The sequence below is a fragment of the Phoca vitulina genome, unplaced genomic scaffold (genome assembly GCF_004348235.1).
Source record: "Phoca vitulina isolate PV1807 unplaced genomic scaffold, GSC_HSeal_1.0 scaffold5, whole genome shotgun sequence".
Classification (NCBI taxonomy): Eukaryota; Metazoa; Chordata; class Mammalia; order Carnivora; family Phocidae; genus Phoca; species Phoca vitulina.
The window spans coordinates 78,084,574-78,104,536 of NW_022589708.1; the positions used below are offsets into that span (position 1 = coordinate 78,084,574).

At 36.1% G+C, this 19,963-nt stretch overlaps 1 protein-coding gene across 10 annotated transcripts in view; it reads left to right on the top strand.

Moving 5' to 3' along the window:
* The window catches only part of ZDHHC20 (zinc finger DHHC-type palmitoyltransferase 20), a 76,903-nt gene that overhangs the window by 25,093 nt on the left and 31,847 nt on the right, over positions 1 to 19,963 (top strand). For 8 of the 10 annotated variants that reach the window (XM_032403360.1, XM_032403365.1, XM_032403359.1 and 5 more), the window contains exons 2-4: positions 4,827 to 4,853; positions 8,982 to 9,085; positions 15,068 to 15,188. In XM_032403360.1, the coding sequence (XP_032259251.1) occupies positions 4,827 to 4,853; positions 8,982 to 9,085; positions 15,068 to 15,188 (252 nt within the window). The remainder of the gene's footprint in view (positions 1 to 4,826; positions 4,854 to 8,981; positions 9,086 to 15,067; positions 15,189 to 19,963) is intronic. The other 2 variants (XM_032403367.1, XM_032403366.1) reach the window with 1 other exon arrangement.

The following is a 19,963-nucleotide window of genomic DNA, read 5'->3' on the forward strand; positions in this document are numbered from 1 at the left end:
GAGGACATTAGGAGAAGGAAGGGAAAAATGGGGGGGGGGAATCAGAGGGAGAGATGAACATGAGACTATGGACTCTGAGGAACAAACAGGGTTTTAGAGGGGAGGGGGAGGGGGGATTGGTTAGCCCGGTGATGGGTATTAAGGGGGGCACATACTGCATGGAGTGCTGGGTGTTATACGAAAACAATGGATCATGGATCACCACATCAAAAACCAATGATGTATTGTATGGTGACTAACATAACATAATAAAATTAAAAAAAAAAAGAAAAAATCTGTTATTTCTATACACCAATAATGAAGCAGTAAAAAAAAAAAAAAGAAAGAAAAGAAAAAATGAATGTGATATTCTAATTCTTCATCCTTTCTGTCCTTGAGAACCAGGATTCTCAGTGGTTAAAAAAAGAAAAAAAAAGGAGATACAATTAAAAGATGAATGATAAAAACTTTGCAAACTTGAATTTGAATTATTACTATGAACTCATAAGGTGTTTTATCTTTAAAAAAAAGTATATGTATGCACATACATAGATAGTAATGGGGGTAAAACTGTTAATTAACAGACAAATCATTTATGTAGAAAATCCCCAAGAATAGACAAAAACACTACTAAAAACTAGTAATTGAATTTATTAGCAAGTTCACAGGATACAAGATCAATAAAAATGGGTTATATTTCTACCAAGAATCCAAATTGAAATTTTTAAAACACTATAATCACATGAAAAACATTAAATATGGGGCGCCTGGGTGGCTCAGTTGTTAAGCATCTGCCTTCGGCTCAGGTTATGGGTTATGATCCCAGGGTTCTGGGATTGAGCCCTGCATCAGGTTCCCTGCCCAGTAGGGAGTCTGCTTCTCCCTCTTCCTCTGCCCCTCCCTCTGCTTGTGTTCTCTCTCTCGCTGTCTCTCTCTCTCTGTCAAATAAATAAAATCTTAAAAAAAAATTAAATACTTTAGGGATAAATCTAACAAAAGACCTACAAGTTTTTGTGTATTGATGAGATAAAATCTAAAATGAAGAAATACACTGTGTTCATAGAATGGAAGCCTGATTATTGTTAAGATGTCATTTCTTTCCAAACTGATCTAGGGAGTCAACACAATGCCAAACAAAATCCCAGCAGGCATTTTTTTTTTTTTTTAAGAAATCGGTAAGATAAGCTTAGAATTTATATGGAAATGCAAAAGACCTAAAATAGCCAAAACACTTTTGAAAAAGAACAAGTTGGAGGACTCCCACTATCTTGTTTCAAGATTTACTATGAGCTACATGTAATCAAGTCATGTGGTATTGGGATAAGAATGGACATATACATCAATAGGACAGAATAGAGTTCAGAAATAAACCCTTACACATATAAGTTTAATTTTTAATCAATTTTTGTCAAAAGTTCCAAGGCAATTCAGTAGAGAAAGGAGTTTCAGCTAACAATATTGGAACTACTGGGCATCTTTAATAAAATTAATCTCAACCCTTACTTTATACCATATTTTTAAAAATCAGCTTTTAAAATAGATCACAGACCTAAATGTGAAACCTCTAAAACTTCTAGAAGGAAACATATGAGCAAATCTTTGTGTCTTTTGGTTGGCAAAGATTTCTTAAAAAGGACACGAAGCATGAACCATAAAAGAAAAAATTGATAAATTGGACTTCATTAAAATTAAACTTTTCTGTTCTTCAAAGAAAACAACATATGGACTAGAAGGAAATATTTGCAGAATATATTTGTTAAAGGACTATATCCAGAGTATATAAAGAACCCACAGTTCAATAATAAGGGAGATAATGATCAAAAAGTAGCCAACAATTTCAACACACAACTTCACAAAGAAGAGGTGTAGGGGTGGCCAATAAGCATGTGAAACGATACTCAACATTGTTAGTCATTAAGGAAATACAAAATCACAATGAGATATCACTATATATTTTTTAGAATAGCTAAAAATTTAAAGATTGACCGTTCCAAATGTTGATGAGGATGTGGAACAACTTGTAACTCATACATTTTTGGTAGGGAATGTAAAACAATACAACCACTTTTGAAAACAGTTTGGCTGTTTCTGATAAAGTTAAACATAGATCCAGCAATCTTTTATCTAGATATTTTCCCCAATAATGAAAATATATGTCCACCCACGGCTTGCACAGGAGTATTCATAATAGCCAAAAACCGAAAGCAAATGCCTTATCAGTTGGTGAATGGATAAGCAAGTTGTGCTGCCTCCATACAGTAGAATACTACTCAGCAGTAAAAAGAAACAATTTGTTAATTAGAATTTCCAGTTCCAGGACAAGTGAATACATACTCTTCCTATTTTTCCTGCTAAGTACAACTAAAACCCCTAGATATTATGCATAAAGCAAACATAAGACAATTCTGAAACATGGACAGAGAAAGGCAGATCAGCTGGGGACCTTGGTACCTGAGAAATGATATGGTGGTGAATTCCCTGGGTTTTCTTTATATCCTATCCTGTATGCTAGAGAAGCTGGCAACCTGGAAATACCAATGAGCACCAATGAAAAGCCCCAAGAAAAGCTGGTTTTCTTTAGTCAAACAGGAAAGGGGCTACCTATAGCAAGACAAAACTAGGCAGTAACTGCCCTACTTCAGCCAAAAATGATGGGAAAACTCCACTCTGTCCCCACTTTCTCCAGCAGAGGCTGAGTATGAGCTTAGACTTCCCCTAGACTTCCCCCTTGCTCAGCTGTAACAAGGCACACCTCTTGTATCTCCCCACTTTCCTACTGGGGTGGTGTCAGAGAAGGTGAAGTCCTGGGCAATAGGTAGACTCCCATCCTCCCTGGGCAGTGATAATGCACCTCTCCCCATATGGTATCAGTGGAGGCCTTGGGTGGAGCACTTGTGTTATCTTGCTCAATTATGTCTGTACCTGGAATTTTATCTTTTTAGGTGGCTTTATAAATAAAACTTTTCTTTAGTTATAATTTCTATATAGTGATTGCATGTTTACTGGAAGGTTACTGATTTCCGTATGCCACTACCACCTCTTGTTTATAATAGTTTTTCAGTTGGTTTTCTTTGACTATAAAGGCATATAGTCTTATAATCTGCAAATAGTGATACATTTGCTTCTTTTCCATTTTTAAACTACTAATTTATTTCTCAGAATTGTGTGCCTTGTATAGTGCTTCCCAATCATTTCACAGCATTGAAAATTGTATTTTTAGTGTATATTAGCATAAATGGGAAATGCTTTGTGAGGCCAGAGGGGACCAGCCCAGGATCTAACTACTCCAGTGTTCTACCAGACTGACCTGAGATGGGTTGAGAAGAAGCCCTATGCCTCTCTAAAACAATGCTTTAAAAAAAAAAAAATCATGAACTTGCTTATTTTATTTCTAAACTTTAGTGGGACTACTTCTATAGTGTTTCTCATTAAATTATGCTGGTTTGGGGATTGAAGTAGATATATTTTAGTTTATTAAGGAAGTGTCCAGGTACTCCTCTGTTTTATCAACAGATTTTAGTCAAAAATGGTTATTGATTAACAAACATTGCTGAAGCATTGCTGCTGTATGCCAGGCTTTAGAACTAAAACAATGAATAAGGTGAGAGACACTATAGGAAATAATACAAGTCAAAGTAGACTTGAGCTCAGATATCTGTCTACACTACACGTCCCTAGTTCTGTGATCTTAGGCAAGTCATTTAATTATTTTGAGCCTTAGCTTACTTATCTGTAAAATAGAGCTAATAATAACTTTTAGAGTTGTTATTCTAAGACATGATTCCACACTTGTGCAGTCCAGTAGGGTGAGATAGACATATTACCAAGTAATTGCAAAAAAAAAATGAGGTGGTATGGTAGAGATGGAAAAATGAGCAGTGGCGATATAAAGGAGTATCTGCTCTGCCTAAAGAGGGACTTAGGACAGCTTTACAGAGGTGACAGTATTTAAACTGGGCCTTGGAGGATGAATAGGGGAAGGCACAACACCTGTGAAACTGCTTGATGTATTTAGGAAACTGCCATTTGTTCAGGATAATTAGACCGTAGGTATGGGCAAATGACAGACTGGAGAGGTAGACAGATTGTCGATCACAGAGGGACTATAGTTGTTACCCTGAGTATTTTGGACTTTATTATGTAAGTGACTGGGAGGTGTTGAAGACTATTCAGCCATCAGATTTGCTGGTCGTGAGGTGTGTTAAGCCAATAGTTGAAAGTCTCTTTAAGCTATTATGTTGGAGGAGAGCCTGAAATAACGCAATGGGACAAATTGAGAGTAGATGACAGATTTGAAGAGTCATAGGTAGTAGAATTAACAGGACCTAGAGGCCATTGGACTATCTCTAGAGAAAGAATAAATAGCAATCCCCAGGGTCTTAGGCTAGGAGTCAGAAGCACTCTAAAATTAACAAGGATAAGTTCCTGTACTTTTTTCTATAGAAAAACACAAGTTATCTTGAGTATAGCTTGTAAGTTTGGTAAGGTACATCACAGACTGATGACATGAGCACCATAGAGGAGGGTCCTATTCTTTCTGTAGGTGTCAATAAAGTAAGAGCTAAAGGAAACGTAACTATAACGATATTAATAGACTTAAAATTAACAGAAGTCTGAAAAAAATTTTAATGTGATTGCAGTGTTGATAAAGAAAAATTTTATGTTTAACATTTTAGTGTTTTTAGGGTTTTTTAAGTGCAATCCTGAATTTGCATTAGTGTTTACATTTTATAACTAAATTTTATTTTTGTGAAAATGATGTTAAGATGAGTAGTCAATCTGAAATAAAATGTATGTACAAATTGTTTAAAGTGTATTATTTATTCACTATTTTTCTTCTATTCTAGTTACTCTCTCTGGAAATGGAGAAAACGGTAAGGCACCTTAAGTCTCAATTTAAGTAGAATACTTATGGTATCCTAATTGTGACCCACATAGTTTTTATTTAGTGATGACTATATGTGTTTTTGTTTTCAGAAAGAAAATATATGTTTTTAAAGTTTAAGTAATTAAAAGGAGATACAGTATTGTGTTTATTCCTATTCAATATATTTTCATTTGTGTTATTTATATAAATTGAAGTAGCTGTTATTTTGTAAGGCATCTAGTACCCAAACTTCTTTGATATATTTATGTACATATTTATGCCTTGGATATTCTTCAGAATGCTTGATAGTAGTGACTCAAAGATTTTTAATACCAGTTCTAGCTAGGGTTGAGCAGATTTTGTTTCGTGATATCTAAATTTTATTTATGGTTCTCTTGTTTATATATTTGTTAAAAATAGTACTTTACTACTCACAGACATTTAACAAAATAACCAGACTGTAAATTTGTAAATTGTGTTACTAGTTCATTTTGAAAGGGAATTCTACTTTTTATAATGACTATTTAATGAGATAATGCCTAGAGGGAAAAATTCATTGCTCAGAATTTCAGCAAGCTAAAAGAAAATATTAAGTCTATTGAGATCAAATTTCAAAAATGAAATTTGATTTGAGATATGAAAATTCAGAGGATTTCCAAAATAGTTGGTTAGAAATTATTAATAAATATTTATTCTTATTGGCAATAATTAGGCATTAAGCATGTAAATCTCAAGTTGCCTTTGAATCTGATTTCTGAATTCTAGCCAGGGTTGAGGAGGAATAAATATAGACTCAATCTTGGTAGGCTTGATTTTCTTCCTTTAAATCAAAACTTTTCTATATGTGAAAGCACAGATACATAAAGCAGAGAACTTCTGAAGTACTTAGGAAAGAACATCTAACTTGTCTCATTATTTCTTGGAGCTATTTTCCCCATGTCTTTCAAAGAGTCTTTTGACAAGGTTGTTTGCCTTTTTGTTTTTTTAAATTCATTTACAGGTGATTTTTGAATCAGACTTTTTGATTTATAGATTCAGATTTTGAGGTTGCTTTTTTTTTTTTTTTTTTGCTTTGATTTAATTTGCTTAGTTAACTAAGCTTTTACTTTATTACTTCTTTTTTTTAAGATTTATTTACTTACTTTAGAGAGAGAGAAAGCACAAGTGGGAGAGGCAGAGGGAGAGCGAGAGAGAATCTCACACAGACTCTGTGCTGAGCACAGAACCTAACACAAGGCTTGATCCCAGGACCCTGAGATAACAACCCAAGCTGAAACCAAGAGTCGGCCTACCAGCTGACTGTGCCAGCCAGGCACCCTGTTTATCTATTACTTCTAACTAATGGTTTATAGCATGTATATGTGATCAGAAGTTTTCTTATTAACAATCACATTATTTCAAATTTATATAAAAGCAGTATTTCCTGTTATCCTTTACATTATAGTAATGTAATTTGCTATTTTCCATTTGTTAAGTACTTATTACATTCCAGGCATGATGCTAAGAGATATATCAGTTTTTTTTTTTTTTTTTTAACTGAGGGTTAAGATTTTTTAAAGCAGACACCATTTTGTTCTTATATCTATGGAGAGCAGAAATACTCTAAAAATATTTTGGGAGTATATTTTATATGCTGACCTTAGTTGTAAGTAACTAAATGATTAAGAAGTTTAAAGTACCTCAAGGTTACCATTTATCTCAAAGCCATACAGTAGAATACAGATGAGGATTGACAAACTTGATTGAATATGGCGGCCAGGCAAAAATTTTAAAAAGTGAAGTGAGCTAGGTGAAGATAATATTGCAAACTCGGTAAATGGCCTCAGTGTTCATATAACAGTAGGAGACTGAGCTCCAGTATACTTTTCCAAAGGAAAATCAAATGAAGGAATGATATTGAATCCATTAGGTAGACCATGAGGTTCAACCTGGAGGGAACGGAGATGGTAGAGAATGCAGATTTTGAGAAGCCAAAATTTTCAATGAGGATGATAATCAGTTTTAGTGCACATGAAAAGAAAGCAAATTTGAAGATAGAAGGAAGTTGTGGTAAGGTTTTTGTCTTGGCATCAGATGTTGGCTCTGAAATAGGGTGTGACTACTAAGATGATGGGTAAAGTGGAGGAAAATAGACTTCTAAGTATGACATAATGAAAAGAACCTTGGATTTTTATCGAGCAGATATGGGTTTGAATCCTGGCTTTATCATTTACTAAGTGACATTGGGCAGGATATTAAATTCTCTGCACCTCGGTTTTCACATTTGTGAACTGAAAGAATACATTCCAGGACTACAGTGAGGGTTAGAAATAGGGTACACATTATATACCTTCTAATAGGCTTTCAGTAGGTGGAAGTAGTGATTTGAGTAGCTGTGGTCAAATATGGTTAGCAGGAAGTCCCAGTGTTTTATAATGCATTCATCAGTCATGAGTCATGCACATGGAGCTATTTCCCAGGAACATCACAGCCAAGGTGGAGTAGAAACTATGAACAACACATTTATACTGGCCATTGAGATGGACTGGAGGGAAGGAGACCAGTTGGCTTTTGCAGTGATCCAAATGAGTTAAGCAACAGTTTATGAGCTGTTACACTGGCAGTGAAAATAATGAAAGAGAGGAACTAGAATTTGAGGTGCTTTGTACTGATTAGCTGTGCGATGTGAGGAGTTACTGGGCCCTGGCTTCCTGTGGGACTCATGGTTCTGTTCTCTTTGACCAAATGTGCCCCAGTATACTTACAAAAGAAAAGGCTGGGTCCAACGAGTTGTTAATTTTTTTTTATCATTATTTTATTTAAAAAGAACATTTTTTAAAACCAAAAGTGAAAAGAGAAATAACCTCAGACAAAAGGAAGAATAGTACTTTGAATTGTTCTTTGCAGACCAGTGAAAACTTCTATCATTCCTTAAACTTGGGAAACATGGAAATAGGGAACGTGCAAAAAGAACCAGATTTTGAGAGGAAAGATTCTTGGATAGTAATAATAATAATAGCCAGTATTGGGGTGCCTGGCTGGCTCAGTCAGTAAAGCGTGTGACTCTTGATCTCAGGATTGTGAGTTTGAACCCCAGTTGGGTGTAGAGATTACTTTTTTTAAAATGGCCAGTATTTATTAAGGATTTATTATGTGCCAGATGCTGTTTTAAATGTTTCTCATGTATTAGGTCATCAATATTAAGCAACTAGCTTTAATAAAACAAATTAATTTAAGTGCTTTAATTAAAGTCTGAGCAGATTAGAGGGGGCGTATAGTATGAAGAGGTAATGAATTCTAAAAATAATGGAAAAGGCTTATGTGGAAGAAGTAATATTTGATCTGAACTTTAAAAATGAGTAGAATTTCAAACTTTGAAGCTTGTGTCTGCTTTGTTTTCTTCATTGGATTTGTGGTGCCTCATTCCAAACAGAAAAAGTTAAGCACCTGATAGATAGTTCTTGCTTCCTATGGAAACTAGTCCTACTTCTTTCAAAAAGAAAAACTGTAGAACACAACAAAAAGCCCTAAATTATATCAGTGATAAGTTAATATTTGGAGATAAAGATGTTAGAATGTTTATACTAATCCACTTGTGAAACAGTTATTGCAGAAATTTTAAATGGGTAAAAATTTTTCGTTAGTCTGTGTTGAAAGGAGAATGAAATTTAGTGTAATGTTTCTGGTTAATCCAGGAACTGAGTTTTTCACATTACTCATTATCCACAATGGTGGGAACTTCCTTTATTACTTTGTAATTCCTTGAATTTAATGTTCATAGTGATGGAAGCGGTCTTAAATAATTTTTAAGTCATTTAAAATGTAATTTTTAGGAAGAGCTTGAAATTCAGTGAGTGAAGAGGGTGTTTCAACTTAAATGTTCAGCAGTTTAATAAAATCAAATCTCATCTCAGGCTACAAGTCTTTACTTACAAACCAGGCTGATAACCCTTAAATGCAGGAACTGAATGTTTCTTCGTATCTGTAATGGTAGGTCATTCAGATAAAGGAGTTTATAAATTTGATGTCTTCAGTAGGTTTGGATTAAGGTATTTATTGGATTAAGCCTCCTGACCCTAAATATTGTGTTTTAATGTAATGCTTTTTCCTGTTTTCACCTGGATTCAATGAAATGTTATTTGTTTTTATTTACCAGGAAAGGCCGTTGTTTACCTTGTGGCTTTCCATCTGTTCTTTGTTATGTTTGTATGGTCCTATTGGATGACAATTTTCACATCTCCCGCTTCCCCCTCCAAAGAGGTAAATTTAATGTTGGTAAATTACCAAATGCTGTAGCTAATTATGGAATTATTTTCCCTGTGTTACCTTTGTTAAAACTTTATTACATAATGCATTTGTTCTGTTTCCGTTCATGAACTTGCTTGGTGACTCCACATTGTGAATGTGAGTCGTCAGCCTGGTCTCAGTTACAGCCCACTGACTTAGCACACTAAAAGATTGATCATAGTTGACTTAATACTGGTATTTTTCTGCCATGCTATATAGTCTTAAAGACATACATTTTTTTACTGGACTAAAAAATCTTAGGGGACAGAATTGAGTTAGAAAAGTAGAGTGTATTTTTGGACACCTTAACATATTTTCTCAGGCCTGAACAAATATGCTGCAACTAAAGAAAGTTTTAATTGTGGGAAACAAATTGTCTAGGCTGTTGTTATACTTTAATATGGCTAGTGTTTCTTCTAATTTGAGGTTCCATTGGGAAAATAATGTGAGTAAATATTTAGGTAGAGTAAATTTTAAGACCAGTATGTTTCTCTTGCCTTGACATAGCTGACTGAAATCTGGTATAACTAACTAGATGGCTAAGAATGTACCCTCTGGTGTTAGGATTATCTGAGTTTGATTTTCTGCTCTAACACATTACTTAATGTCTCTGAGCCTCCGTTTTCTTATTGGAAAATGGAGCTAACAATAGTGCCTGTTTCTGTAAGATGTTTGTGAGGATTGAGATTCAGATAAAGCTTTTAACACAGTACCTGCCACATGGTTGGCAATCAAATATTAGATGATGATGATAATTATTTCCACTCATATAAAATTCATCAAAATTTGTTAAAAATTATAGACCATATGTTTAAGATAATATCAACTTCCATTTAACTTTTTATAAAACATATATACAGAAAAGTATATATAAATGTATACCTGATGGATTTTCACAAACCAGACCTTGAGCAACCACCACCAAGTTGAAGAAACAGAACATTACCAGCATCTCATAAGCGTCCTCATGCTCCCTTCCAGCCACGAAACCCACTGTCCTGCCCCCTAATAGCATCAGTTTGTTTTGCCTAGTTTTGCACTTTACATAAATGGAATCATACACTCTGTGTTTGTGTCTCTGGCTTCTTTCATTAACATTCTGTTTGCATATTCATCCATGTTGTTGCATGTACTTGTGGAGCATTCATTCTCATTATTGTTTAGTATTCAGCTGTGATAAATAATAATTTAATTGCTCTGCTGTTGATGGGCAGGGGCATTTGGGTGGCTTCCAGTGTAAGGCTCTTATAAAGAGGGCTTCTGTAAACATTCTATAGCATATACCTATGTATATACTTACATATATATAGAGAGAGAAAGAATTCTTTTGGGTAGGTGCCTCGGATTGGAATTGCTGGATCATATGTTGTGTGTACATTCAGCATTAAGTAGAAAATGCCAGACAGTCTTTTGCACATTTTTTTTTCCATTGGATGCTTTTGTTTTAAGGGGTAGTGAAATCATCAATCAAACGTAGTGTTTCTTAAAATATATTCATCAGACATTTGGTAATAATTAGTCAGCTCTTAAAGTTATGTTACAAAATGCCATCCATATCTTTTTTTTTTTTTTTTTTTTAAGATTGATTTATTTTTAGAGAGAGAGAGCACATGTGTGCAAGCGGGAAAAGCAGACTCCCGGTAAACACTGAGCCCGACACTGGGGCTTAGTCTCATGACCCTGAGATCATGACCTGAGCCAAAACCAAGAAGCAGTCACTTAACCGACTGAGCCACACAGGCGCCCCACAAACTGCCATCTATATCTTAAGCTCCGAGTTGAAAAGGAGCTAATTTTATTTAATCATTTACTACTAATGATGGCTATTGAAAACATAGCATGTATAGAAGTAAATAGTTCTTGTTATAGGAAATAAAAAATAGAAAAAGAGGGGTGCCTGGCTGGCTCAGTCGTAAGAGAATGTGATTCTTGATCTTGGGGTCATGGATTCAAGCCCCATGTTGGGTGTAGAGATTACTTAAATAAATAAACCTTAAAAAAAATAGGATAAAAACAATTGGTAATACTTTTGAGAAGCAGTATAGTACAGAGTTGTGAAGGACTCAGACTCTGGCTCCACACTGCCCAGGTTCAACTCCTGCCTCTGCTACTTGCTAGCTGGGTGGCCTTGGAGACTTGCCTTAGCTGTCTGTGCCTCAGATTTCTCCTGTAGAATGAGGGTGATAGTAGTACATACCTTACGGGATTGTTGTTAAGTATTGAATAAATTAATAATATATGTAGTTAGTAATAATAATATATACTAAATAGTATATGTAAAGTGCTCAGAAGGATACATAGCACTTAATAAGTGCCATTTAAATGTTATTTATTTTGGTGGTTGTTTGTCATATTGCATCCATTTAGCATTCAGCCGAGGGCTTAAGCCTTTACATCCACTCCATCCTTCATGCTCCCCTATTCCTAGATGTTCAGCTGAATACCCAGGCCTGTGTCCATTGGCCCTGCTATGGCATGCTCTGCCTTCCCCGTCATAGAACTTACCATCTAGTTTCATAATTGCCTATTGACTTGTATGCACCACCTTATTATCAGTTTTTGAGGGCAGGGATCATTTTTATGGTGTCCTGCACTACATCCCTTTCCCCACTATTTAGCACATAGTGGGTGTTCACTATTGAATGAGTTAATTATTAAATCATCAAGGGCCAGCTAAGTTAAGATGCAGTGACAACCAAGAAAGAGCAGGAGTTTATGGTTCTCTTTCTAAATAAGCTTCCAGTGTGCTGACTGAGATAGCTCCTTACAGTGGTTACAGAGCCGTGAGGTCGCTCCTAGAGTAACTGTATTAACAGGACTCTGTGAGCTGAGAGGTTAGAGCAACACTTGGGAATCAGACCCAGGGAAATTGGTTGAGTCTGAATAGCAAAAACACTACATTTTTAGGAAAGTTAAGTTATAAATATGGGTATTTTTTTCATCCTTTGTCAGCAAGTACTTGGCACCTTCTGTTTGTCAGACTGTGCTAGGCTCTGAGAATAAAAAGAACAAGAAAGACATGGTCCTTACATTTTAAAAGGAGAGACAGATGGTAGATAAGTAAACAAAATAATTATAAATTGTGATAAATTTAGATAACTTTAGAATAAGAACATGATGATATATTAAAGCGTAACAATGAAAGATACTAGAGGAAAAAGCTACCTTAAGTAGTATGGTCAAAGAAATCTCTGAGGAAGTGTCACTTAAACCAAGACTTTTGTAAGTATCTCTTTCACTAAAGTGTTAGCTTTTTGAAGGAAGAATCTTTGTTGCTTATTGCTGTATCTCCATTGCCTAGATTCAGACCTCGTATGTAACAGGCAGATTGCTAAATATGTGAATGAGTGAATGGTGAGGAGGCAGCATATGAAGAGCTGGCAGGCATCTTCCATCACTAAGTGTCATCTTTAAAAAGAAAATATGGCCCCATCACTTCTCTGGTAATCCTACAGAGGTTGCCAGTCAGCTACAAGATAAAGGTCATGCTCATTTGCATGGTACACAAGACCCTTCATGAACTAAAATCTTACTAACTTCATCACTGCTTCTTCCTGGAACTCGGTAGTCAAGTAATGTTTTGCCCTGACTATACCATGCTATATTCACATCTTTGTGCTTTCTGTATGCTGCTCCCTTTACCAAGATTCTCTTTCCCTCCTTGTTTTCCTGGAAGATTCCTGTTTATCTCTCAAAACCCAGCATAGGTACCACTTCTTCCAAGAGTCTTTCATTGACAGTCCCCACCCCCTCCTAAGGGAATTTTTATCATACCTGGTAACATATTGTACTATGCTGATATGTAAGTTATATTTCTTTATTGACATGGCCAGCATTCCTACTGGACTGTAGAAATGTACTTTTGAAGGCAAGGGCCGTATTATTCATCTATGGATTCCTATTACCTGCACAGTGCCAAGTTCTTAATTGGTATCTAATACATATTTAAATTGAACCATCTGAACACTGAATTTAAGATGATGGCATTTCATAGTTTGAATTCTGTTTTGTAGTTTTTAATGAAAACTAGATGTATAGTAATAATTTCCAAAGTCTAATCCATTTTAAATTTTGTTCCATTCCTCATCTAAAATTCTGGTGTCTCTTGAGATTTTCATTTTAAGTTTTTCATAATTTATAACATTAGTCCTTAAGGAAAAGTAATAATGTTGAGGCCTGGAATAGTACCACAGGCTAGAAATATGATAGCCCAGGGAAATCTGTTCAGATTTTACAAGGGAACTGTAAAATTTGATTGGAGCATCTCCTATCCAAATATACATTTATCATCATACCAAATGATTCTTATACTCTACTGTGAATGCTTCAGAGACACATGTCAGGGAAGAACTTTTAATTCAAACAAGTTACCAGTTAAAATTCTCTCAAAAGAGAATGGGCCATTTTGCAAAGTAGGGAAGTATTTCAGTACTTGAAAGTATTCACGAGGGAGTGGATCTCAGAAACGTCGTCTGAAGATTCCTACCTCCCTGGGAAGTTAGATAAGTGACCTCCAAAGTCTCAGCTTAAGATTATGGGAAACTTTTCTGACCTCTTTCTGTTCAATTTGTCTGTGTTAACTTCTCATGCCTTAGAAGTAAATTTGGGGATTTCTTATGCCATCAAGATTTGGTTGTGGGAACCAGGAAAGGTAATCTAAATAGATTCTTCTACATCCTAAACTGTGGTGTTTGGTCAGGTTAGAGTAACAGTCTGTAAAAAGCAAGAACAGTTATTTTACATTAGCAATATGGAGGGAAGCATGGTAGAGTAGAACTCAAAAGACTTGTATTTTAATATCAGCTCTGCCAATAATTGTACAATCTTAGAAAATTCCCTGAGCCTCTTGGTATCACTGTTCCCTCAGCCCAGAGCTCTTTCTACTACTATGCCAAACTGTTGCCTTGTTTGTAACAGGATAGGCTGCACTGATAAGCTAATACTATTATTACTGATGATGAAACATCAAGAGTATGGAAAGTTTTGGTAGTGAGTTAGCAGGTAGATCAAAATACTTGAATATAAAAACTCCATTCATGACTCTTTAGGCCTTTTCAAGCAAAACCTTGCTTTTGCTTGAAAAAAATTGAGACACAGTACAGTTAAAATATAAGACATGATCAAGAACAAGTCTCAAGCCATTTTTAGTTTAAACGGAAATTCTGTGAAATAAAGACTGATAGAAACTGAAAGCTTTTGTTTACGTGAAATTAGAGGCATAAAACTGAGGGTCCTTGAGATGCTGGGATGACATGATAAGAGGAGCAACTATAAACAAGTCCTTTGTAAGGAAAATGCTATTTAAGAAATGAACTGGAGGCTGGCCACACTATGGGAATAAAAACTTAAGAAATGGAAACTAGAAATAACATAAAGGAATTAACTCTTTGAGAAAAGGAGACTATGCTTGCTTTGACAATCCTTAATAATTTTGCAGAAAGTACTCCTATTGGTTAGCTCTTTAAAAGCTAAAACAGAGTAGTAAAAGAATGACTTGTTGACCTCACTGAAATATTTGGCCAGAAAATGGCTGGACCATGTGCCTATGATTTAACCTCTTAACCCAAAGCCAGTGAATCTTGGACATCCTTCCAAAAATTAAAATTTTCTTGACACTAATTTTCAAACATCAAAATTTTTACTAATAGAAAATATATATATTAAGCCCTTTTTGGTTGGGGGTATTTAATTTTTTCTGTAAAATACAAAGATGCAAAATTTTCTAGTTAACATTTTTTCCCATCACTAGTATAGAGGGCAAATATTTTTTAATCTGTCAAAGGTATGTAGTTTTGTTAAAATATACTTGATTTAGCTTCTTTAATTTGAAAATAAGTTTTGCCTTCATAGAAGAAAATGTGGTTTTTTTTTTTCTGTTCAGGATGAAACTTTGTTTTTCTGAGCATAATAGTTTATGGGATTAAAAAGAATTAATAGTTATTTCTCCTTTTATAGTTCTACTTGCCCAGTTCTGAAAAGGAACGTTATGAAAAGGAATTCAGCCAAGAAAGACAACAAGAAATTTTGAAAAGAGCAGCAAGGGACTTACCTATCTACACCACATCAGCTTCAAGGAGTAAGAAAAACCAGTCTTAAGCTTTCCTTGCCAAGGAATTTTTAAAATATGGTTAATCCTGCCAAGATATATCTGCATGATTTGACAGTTACATGGATATTGTGATTGCTACAGATAACATCTGCAAAAACAAGATTTTCCTGTGTTCTGTATCTTCTGTGGTATTTCAGATGTACATACATTTGTACATATATTGATACAGATTTTTTAAGGGGCTCACTATGAGCCTCTTCTCTCTGCATTTTTTTTTTCTAATTCAACCTCATGGCTAAAAATGTCACTTGTTATTCTTAGCAAACCATCATTTAGAAATTCTGGTTTGAATTTGAATATTGTGTGTCATCATGGAGTCATTTTTTAAAAAATCAAGAATGTGCTAACTTAGAATGGAGAGGAGTAAAAGACACAAAGGGGAAGAATCCTGTCAAGTTTTAAAACCAATACTCAAAAGAGCCAAAATTTGAACTCAGGTTTGTCTGGTTACAAAGATGTTGGTATTTCTACTCTCCCACTGCCTATTGACATAGGTGACTCCTGCGGCACCTTCCTTTTCTCAGGGTGACAGTCTTACAATACGAATGAATTTATGAGTGGCCAGTGTAGTCACTTAAGTATAGGAAATGGTTTTAAGTTCTGTATTATATACCTCATGAGTTTTGTTCAAATACAGGATAATATAATAGCTAACAATTATTCTGTACTTTATACATACTCATTTAAACTTCACAACAGCCCTTTGAGGTAACTATTGTTTTCATTTTACAGATGAGGAAACTGAGACACAGAGGTTTATAACTTGTTTGAAGCCATATGTAGAAAAATGGATTTAAATCTGGGTGCTCTGGCTCTAGAACCCACTATGCTGTTCAGCTCCGAGGGGAAATAAGAGGAGCTTTACCTTTGTATAGTTATGTGCAAGTCGTGGCTAAGGAATGTGACTAAGTTTGTACAAGATTTTAGGAGGGGATATTTGACTGACTTAAATTTTTCATGCATTTAATACTATTCTTTTTGCATGACTAATATATTGCTGTACATAACAAAAACATGAATTTCAAACCAGACCCAAGCTTTTCCAGTACTAGTGTAGTGAAAGTCACTAACTTTCTAAGTTCTTGTTTCCTTATTTTATTTTTTATTTTATTGGTTTTTTGGTTTTGTTTTGTTTTGTTTTTTGAGAGAGAGAGTGCAAGTGGTGGGGGGCAGACGGAGAGCAAGAGAAAGAATCTTAAGCAGTCTCCACGCCTGGCGTGGAGCCCAGTGTGGGCTCAATCTCACAACCCTGAGATCATGACCTAAGCCAAAATCAAGAGTCAGATGCCTAACCGACTGAGGCCCCCAGGTGCCCCTTTGTTTCCTTATTTTAAAATGAAGATAAGAATATCTACATCTTTGGGTTAGTGGAAATATTAAATGAGATACATAAATGAGATATATACATTTAGTGTAGATCTTGGTATTAATAATAAATTTTCAGTAAATGGTTAGCTAATATAAAATAATCCTTTTTTATATTCAATTATGAAAAGTCTGATTTATAATAATTATTTCTACTTATAGTTCTGTAGATTAGATGTTCTTTACCCAAAGTCTAAGACTTCAGAGAATTTATGAATTCTGAGATGATATGCAAAGTTGTGGGTACATGTAGTGTTCAAAATACCCCATTCATACCAAGATAATCTGATTTTCAGAGCAGTATGTGTGGCCTGAAGAGTTAATAGCCACTGATGTAACATCTTTACACTAAGGCTTTCCTCTACTCTGAATAATACCCTTCATCTATTCAATATTATACCAGAATTATGCTAAACACTTTACTGGTGATTATCTAATCCTCAGAACAACTCTGAGGGAGGTGCTGCACTTGTCTTCATTTTAGAGATGAAGAAATGAGGCACAAAGTAGGTGTCCAAAGTCCCCGAGTAATAAGATTTATAACTTACCTTCTGACTACAGGCAGAGTCCCTGCTCTTGAGCACCATTTTATACTGCATTTCTATTGCTTAGAATTCCAAACTTTGGGAGTTTTTATCTTTTTTCTTATTATAGAAATAATATGCATTCATTCTTTAAAAAACAAAATTACAGAAATACATATTATAGAAAGTAGACTTTTCATAGAGCAGAGACGAGTGAAAGTGATGGAGCTGCCTCCACACGGAGGAGGGGTGGGGGGCTTTTCACCCAGTTCCTTTTTGGGCTTTTTTGAACCATGTGGAGAGATTATTAGCTATTCAGGAAACAAAATGAGTCTGTCTAGACCTTCTCCCTCCACAGTGTGGATCCAACCGACATCTCTCTCTAGCTTTGTCCCACACTGTTCCCTTGCATCACCTCTGTGCTAAAAGCACTCTTGTCTTTCCCCACCTTTTTTATTCTTTTTCTCTGCTTAGAACAATTATTTTTTCCTCCCTAAATCCAGTTTAAAGCTTTAATTCAATGTCTGCTTCTTTTTACCCATTTCTATTCACTTGAGCAAGAAGTGATTTTTTTAAAGATTTATTGTGCTCGCTTCGGCAGCACATATACTAAAATTGCAATATTTTTTTAAAGATTGATTTATTTACTTGAGAGAGAGAGAGCGCGCGGGAGCGTGCGTGCGTGCATGCGGTGGGGGGGGGAGGGGCAGAGGGAGACAAGCGGACTCCCCACTGAGGGGGAAGCCTGACATGAGGCTCCATCCCAGGACCCTGAGCTCATGACCTGAGCCAAAATCAGGAGTCAGTCACTTTAACTGACTGAGCCACCCAGGCGCCCCAAGAAGTGATTTTTAAAGTCTTCTCTGAACTTCTCATATTCTTACCTTGTAGGTCACAAATCACTGCCCCATAGTTATTTCTATTTATGTCACTTACTCGACCTTATTCTAAGACTCTGGGAGTCAGGAATTTTTCCCATGGTCTCTAACAAAGTGTCTTGATTAAATAGGCCCTCAGTAGGTATTTGTTGAATGAACCTCTTCCTGGGTATTCGCCTTATTGGCTGTTTATTCACTTTTTGAATGTCATTCTCACACAGAGGCCATGTTTTTTTTTTTTTTTTTTTTTAATTTTTTTTATTGTTATGTTAATCCCCATACATTACATCATTAGTTTTAGATATAGTGTTCCATGATTCATTGTTTGTGCACAACACCCAGTGCTCCATGCAGAACGTGCCCTCCTCAATACCCATCACCAGGCCAACCCATCCTCCCAACCCCCTCCCCTCTAGAACCCTCAGTTTGTTTTTCAGAGTCCATCGTCTCTCATGGTTCTTCTCCCCCTCCGATTTCCCCCCCTTCATTCTTCCCCTCCTGCTACATTCTTCTTCTTCTTTTTTTCTTTCTTAACATATATTGCATTATTTGTTTCAGAGGTCCAGATCTGAGATTCAACAGTCTTGCACAATTCACAGCACTTACCAGAACACATACCCTCCCCAGTGTCCATCACCCAGTCACCCCATCCCCCCCCCCCCCCCCCCCACTTCAGCAACCCCCAGTTTGTTTCCTGAGATTAAGAATTCCTCATATCAGTGAGGTCATATGATACATGTCTTTCTCTGTTTGACTTATTTCGCTCAGCATAACACCCTCCAGTTCCATCCACGTCGTTGCAAATGGCAAGATCTCATTCCTTTTGATGGCTGCATAATATTCCATGATATATTATACCACATCTTCTTTATCCATTCATCTGTCGATGGACATCTTGGCTCTTTCCACAGTTTGGCCACTGTGGACATTGCTGCTATAAACATCGGGGTGCATGTACCCTTTCGGGTCCCTACTTTTGTATCTTTGGGGTAAATACCCAGTAGTGCAATTGCTGGATCATATGGTAGCTCTATTTTCAACTTTTTGAGGAACCTCCATACTGTTTTCCAGAGTGGCTGCACCAGCTTGCATTCCCACCAACAGTGTAGGAGGGTTCCCCTTTCTCCGCATCCCCGCCAACATCTGTCATTTCCTGACTTGTTAATTTTAGCCATTCTGACTGGTGTGAGGTGGTATCTCATTGAGGTTTTGATTTGGATTTCCCTGATGCCGAGCGATATTGAACACTTTTTCATGTGTCTGTTGAGGCCATGTTAATCTTATCTGTATTGTGCCAGTTTTAGTATATGTGCTGTCAAAATGAGCACTGTTTATGCACTTTTAAATCTCCCTAGTTTTCTCTCTTTCACTGATTTTCCCCGTCATAGTCTGACTTTGTATTTTATCAGAAATAATTTTTTTTAAAGATTTTATTTATTTATTTGACAGAGAGAGCACAAGCAGGGGGAGTGGCAGGCAGAGGGAGAAGCAGGTTCCCCACAGAGCAGGGAGCCCGATGTGGGACTCGATCCAGCACCCCGGGATCATGACCTGAGCTGAAGGCAGACACTTAACCGACTGAGCCACCCAGGCGCCCCGAAATAGTAATTATTATTATCATCCTAGTAACACCTGCTTTATTGAGAATCTGATATGTTCCAGGAGATTTATATTTAATCTGCACAATAGTCCTTTACACTTGGTATTATTTGCACGTACAGAAGAGGCAATTGAGGCTCATGGAAAGTAAGTTACTGACGCAAGGTCACAAGCTAGTAAGTGGGAGAGCTAGCATCTGACCTAACTGGTGACAGAGTCCCTGCTGCCAGTGCACCTTTACAAACTGGCTTTTCCAGAGCATATCAGTTTCCTCTTGGTATGTGTGTTCTCATCCTTTTTTTTTTTTTAAGACTTATTTATTTATTTGAGAGAGAAAGAGTGCGGGGGTGGGGGTTAGAGGGAGAGAGAGACTTTA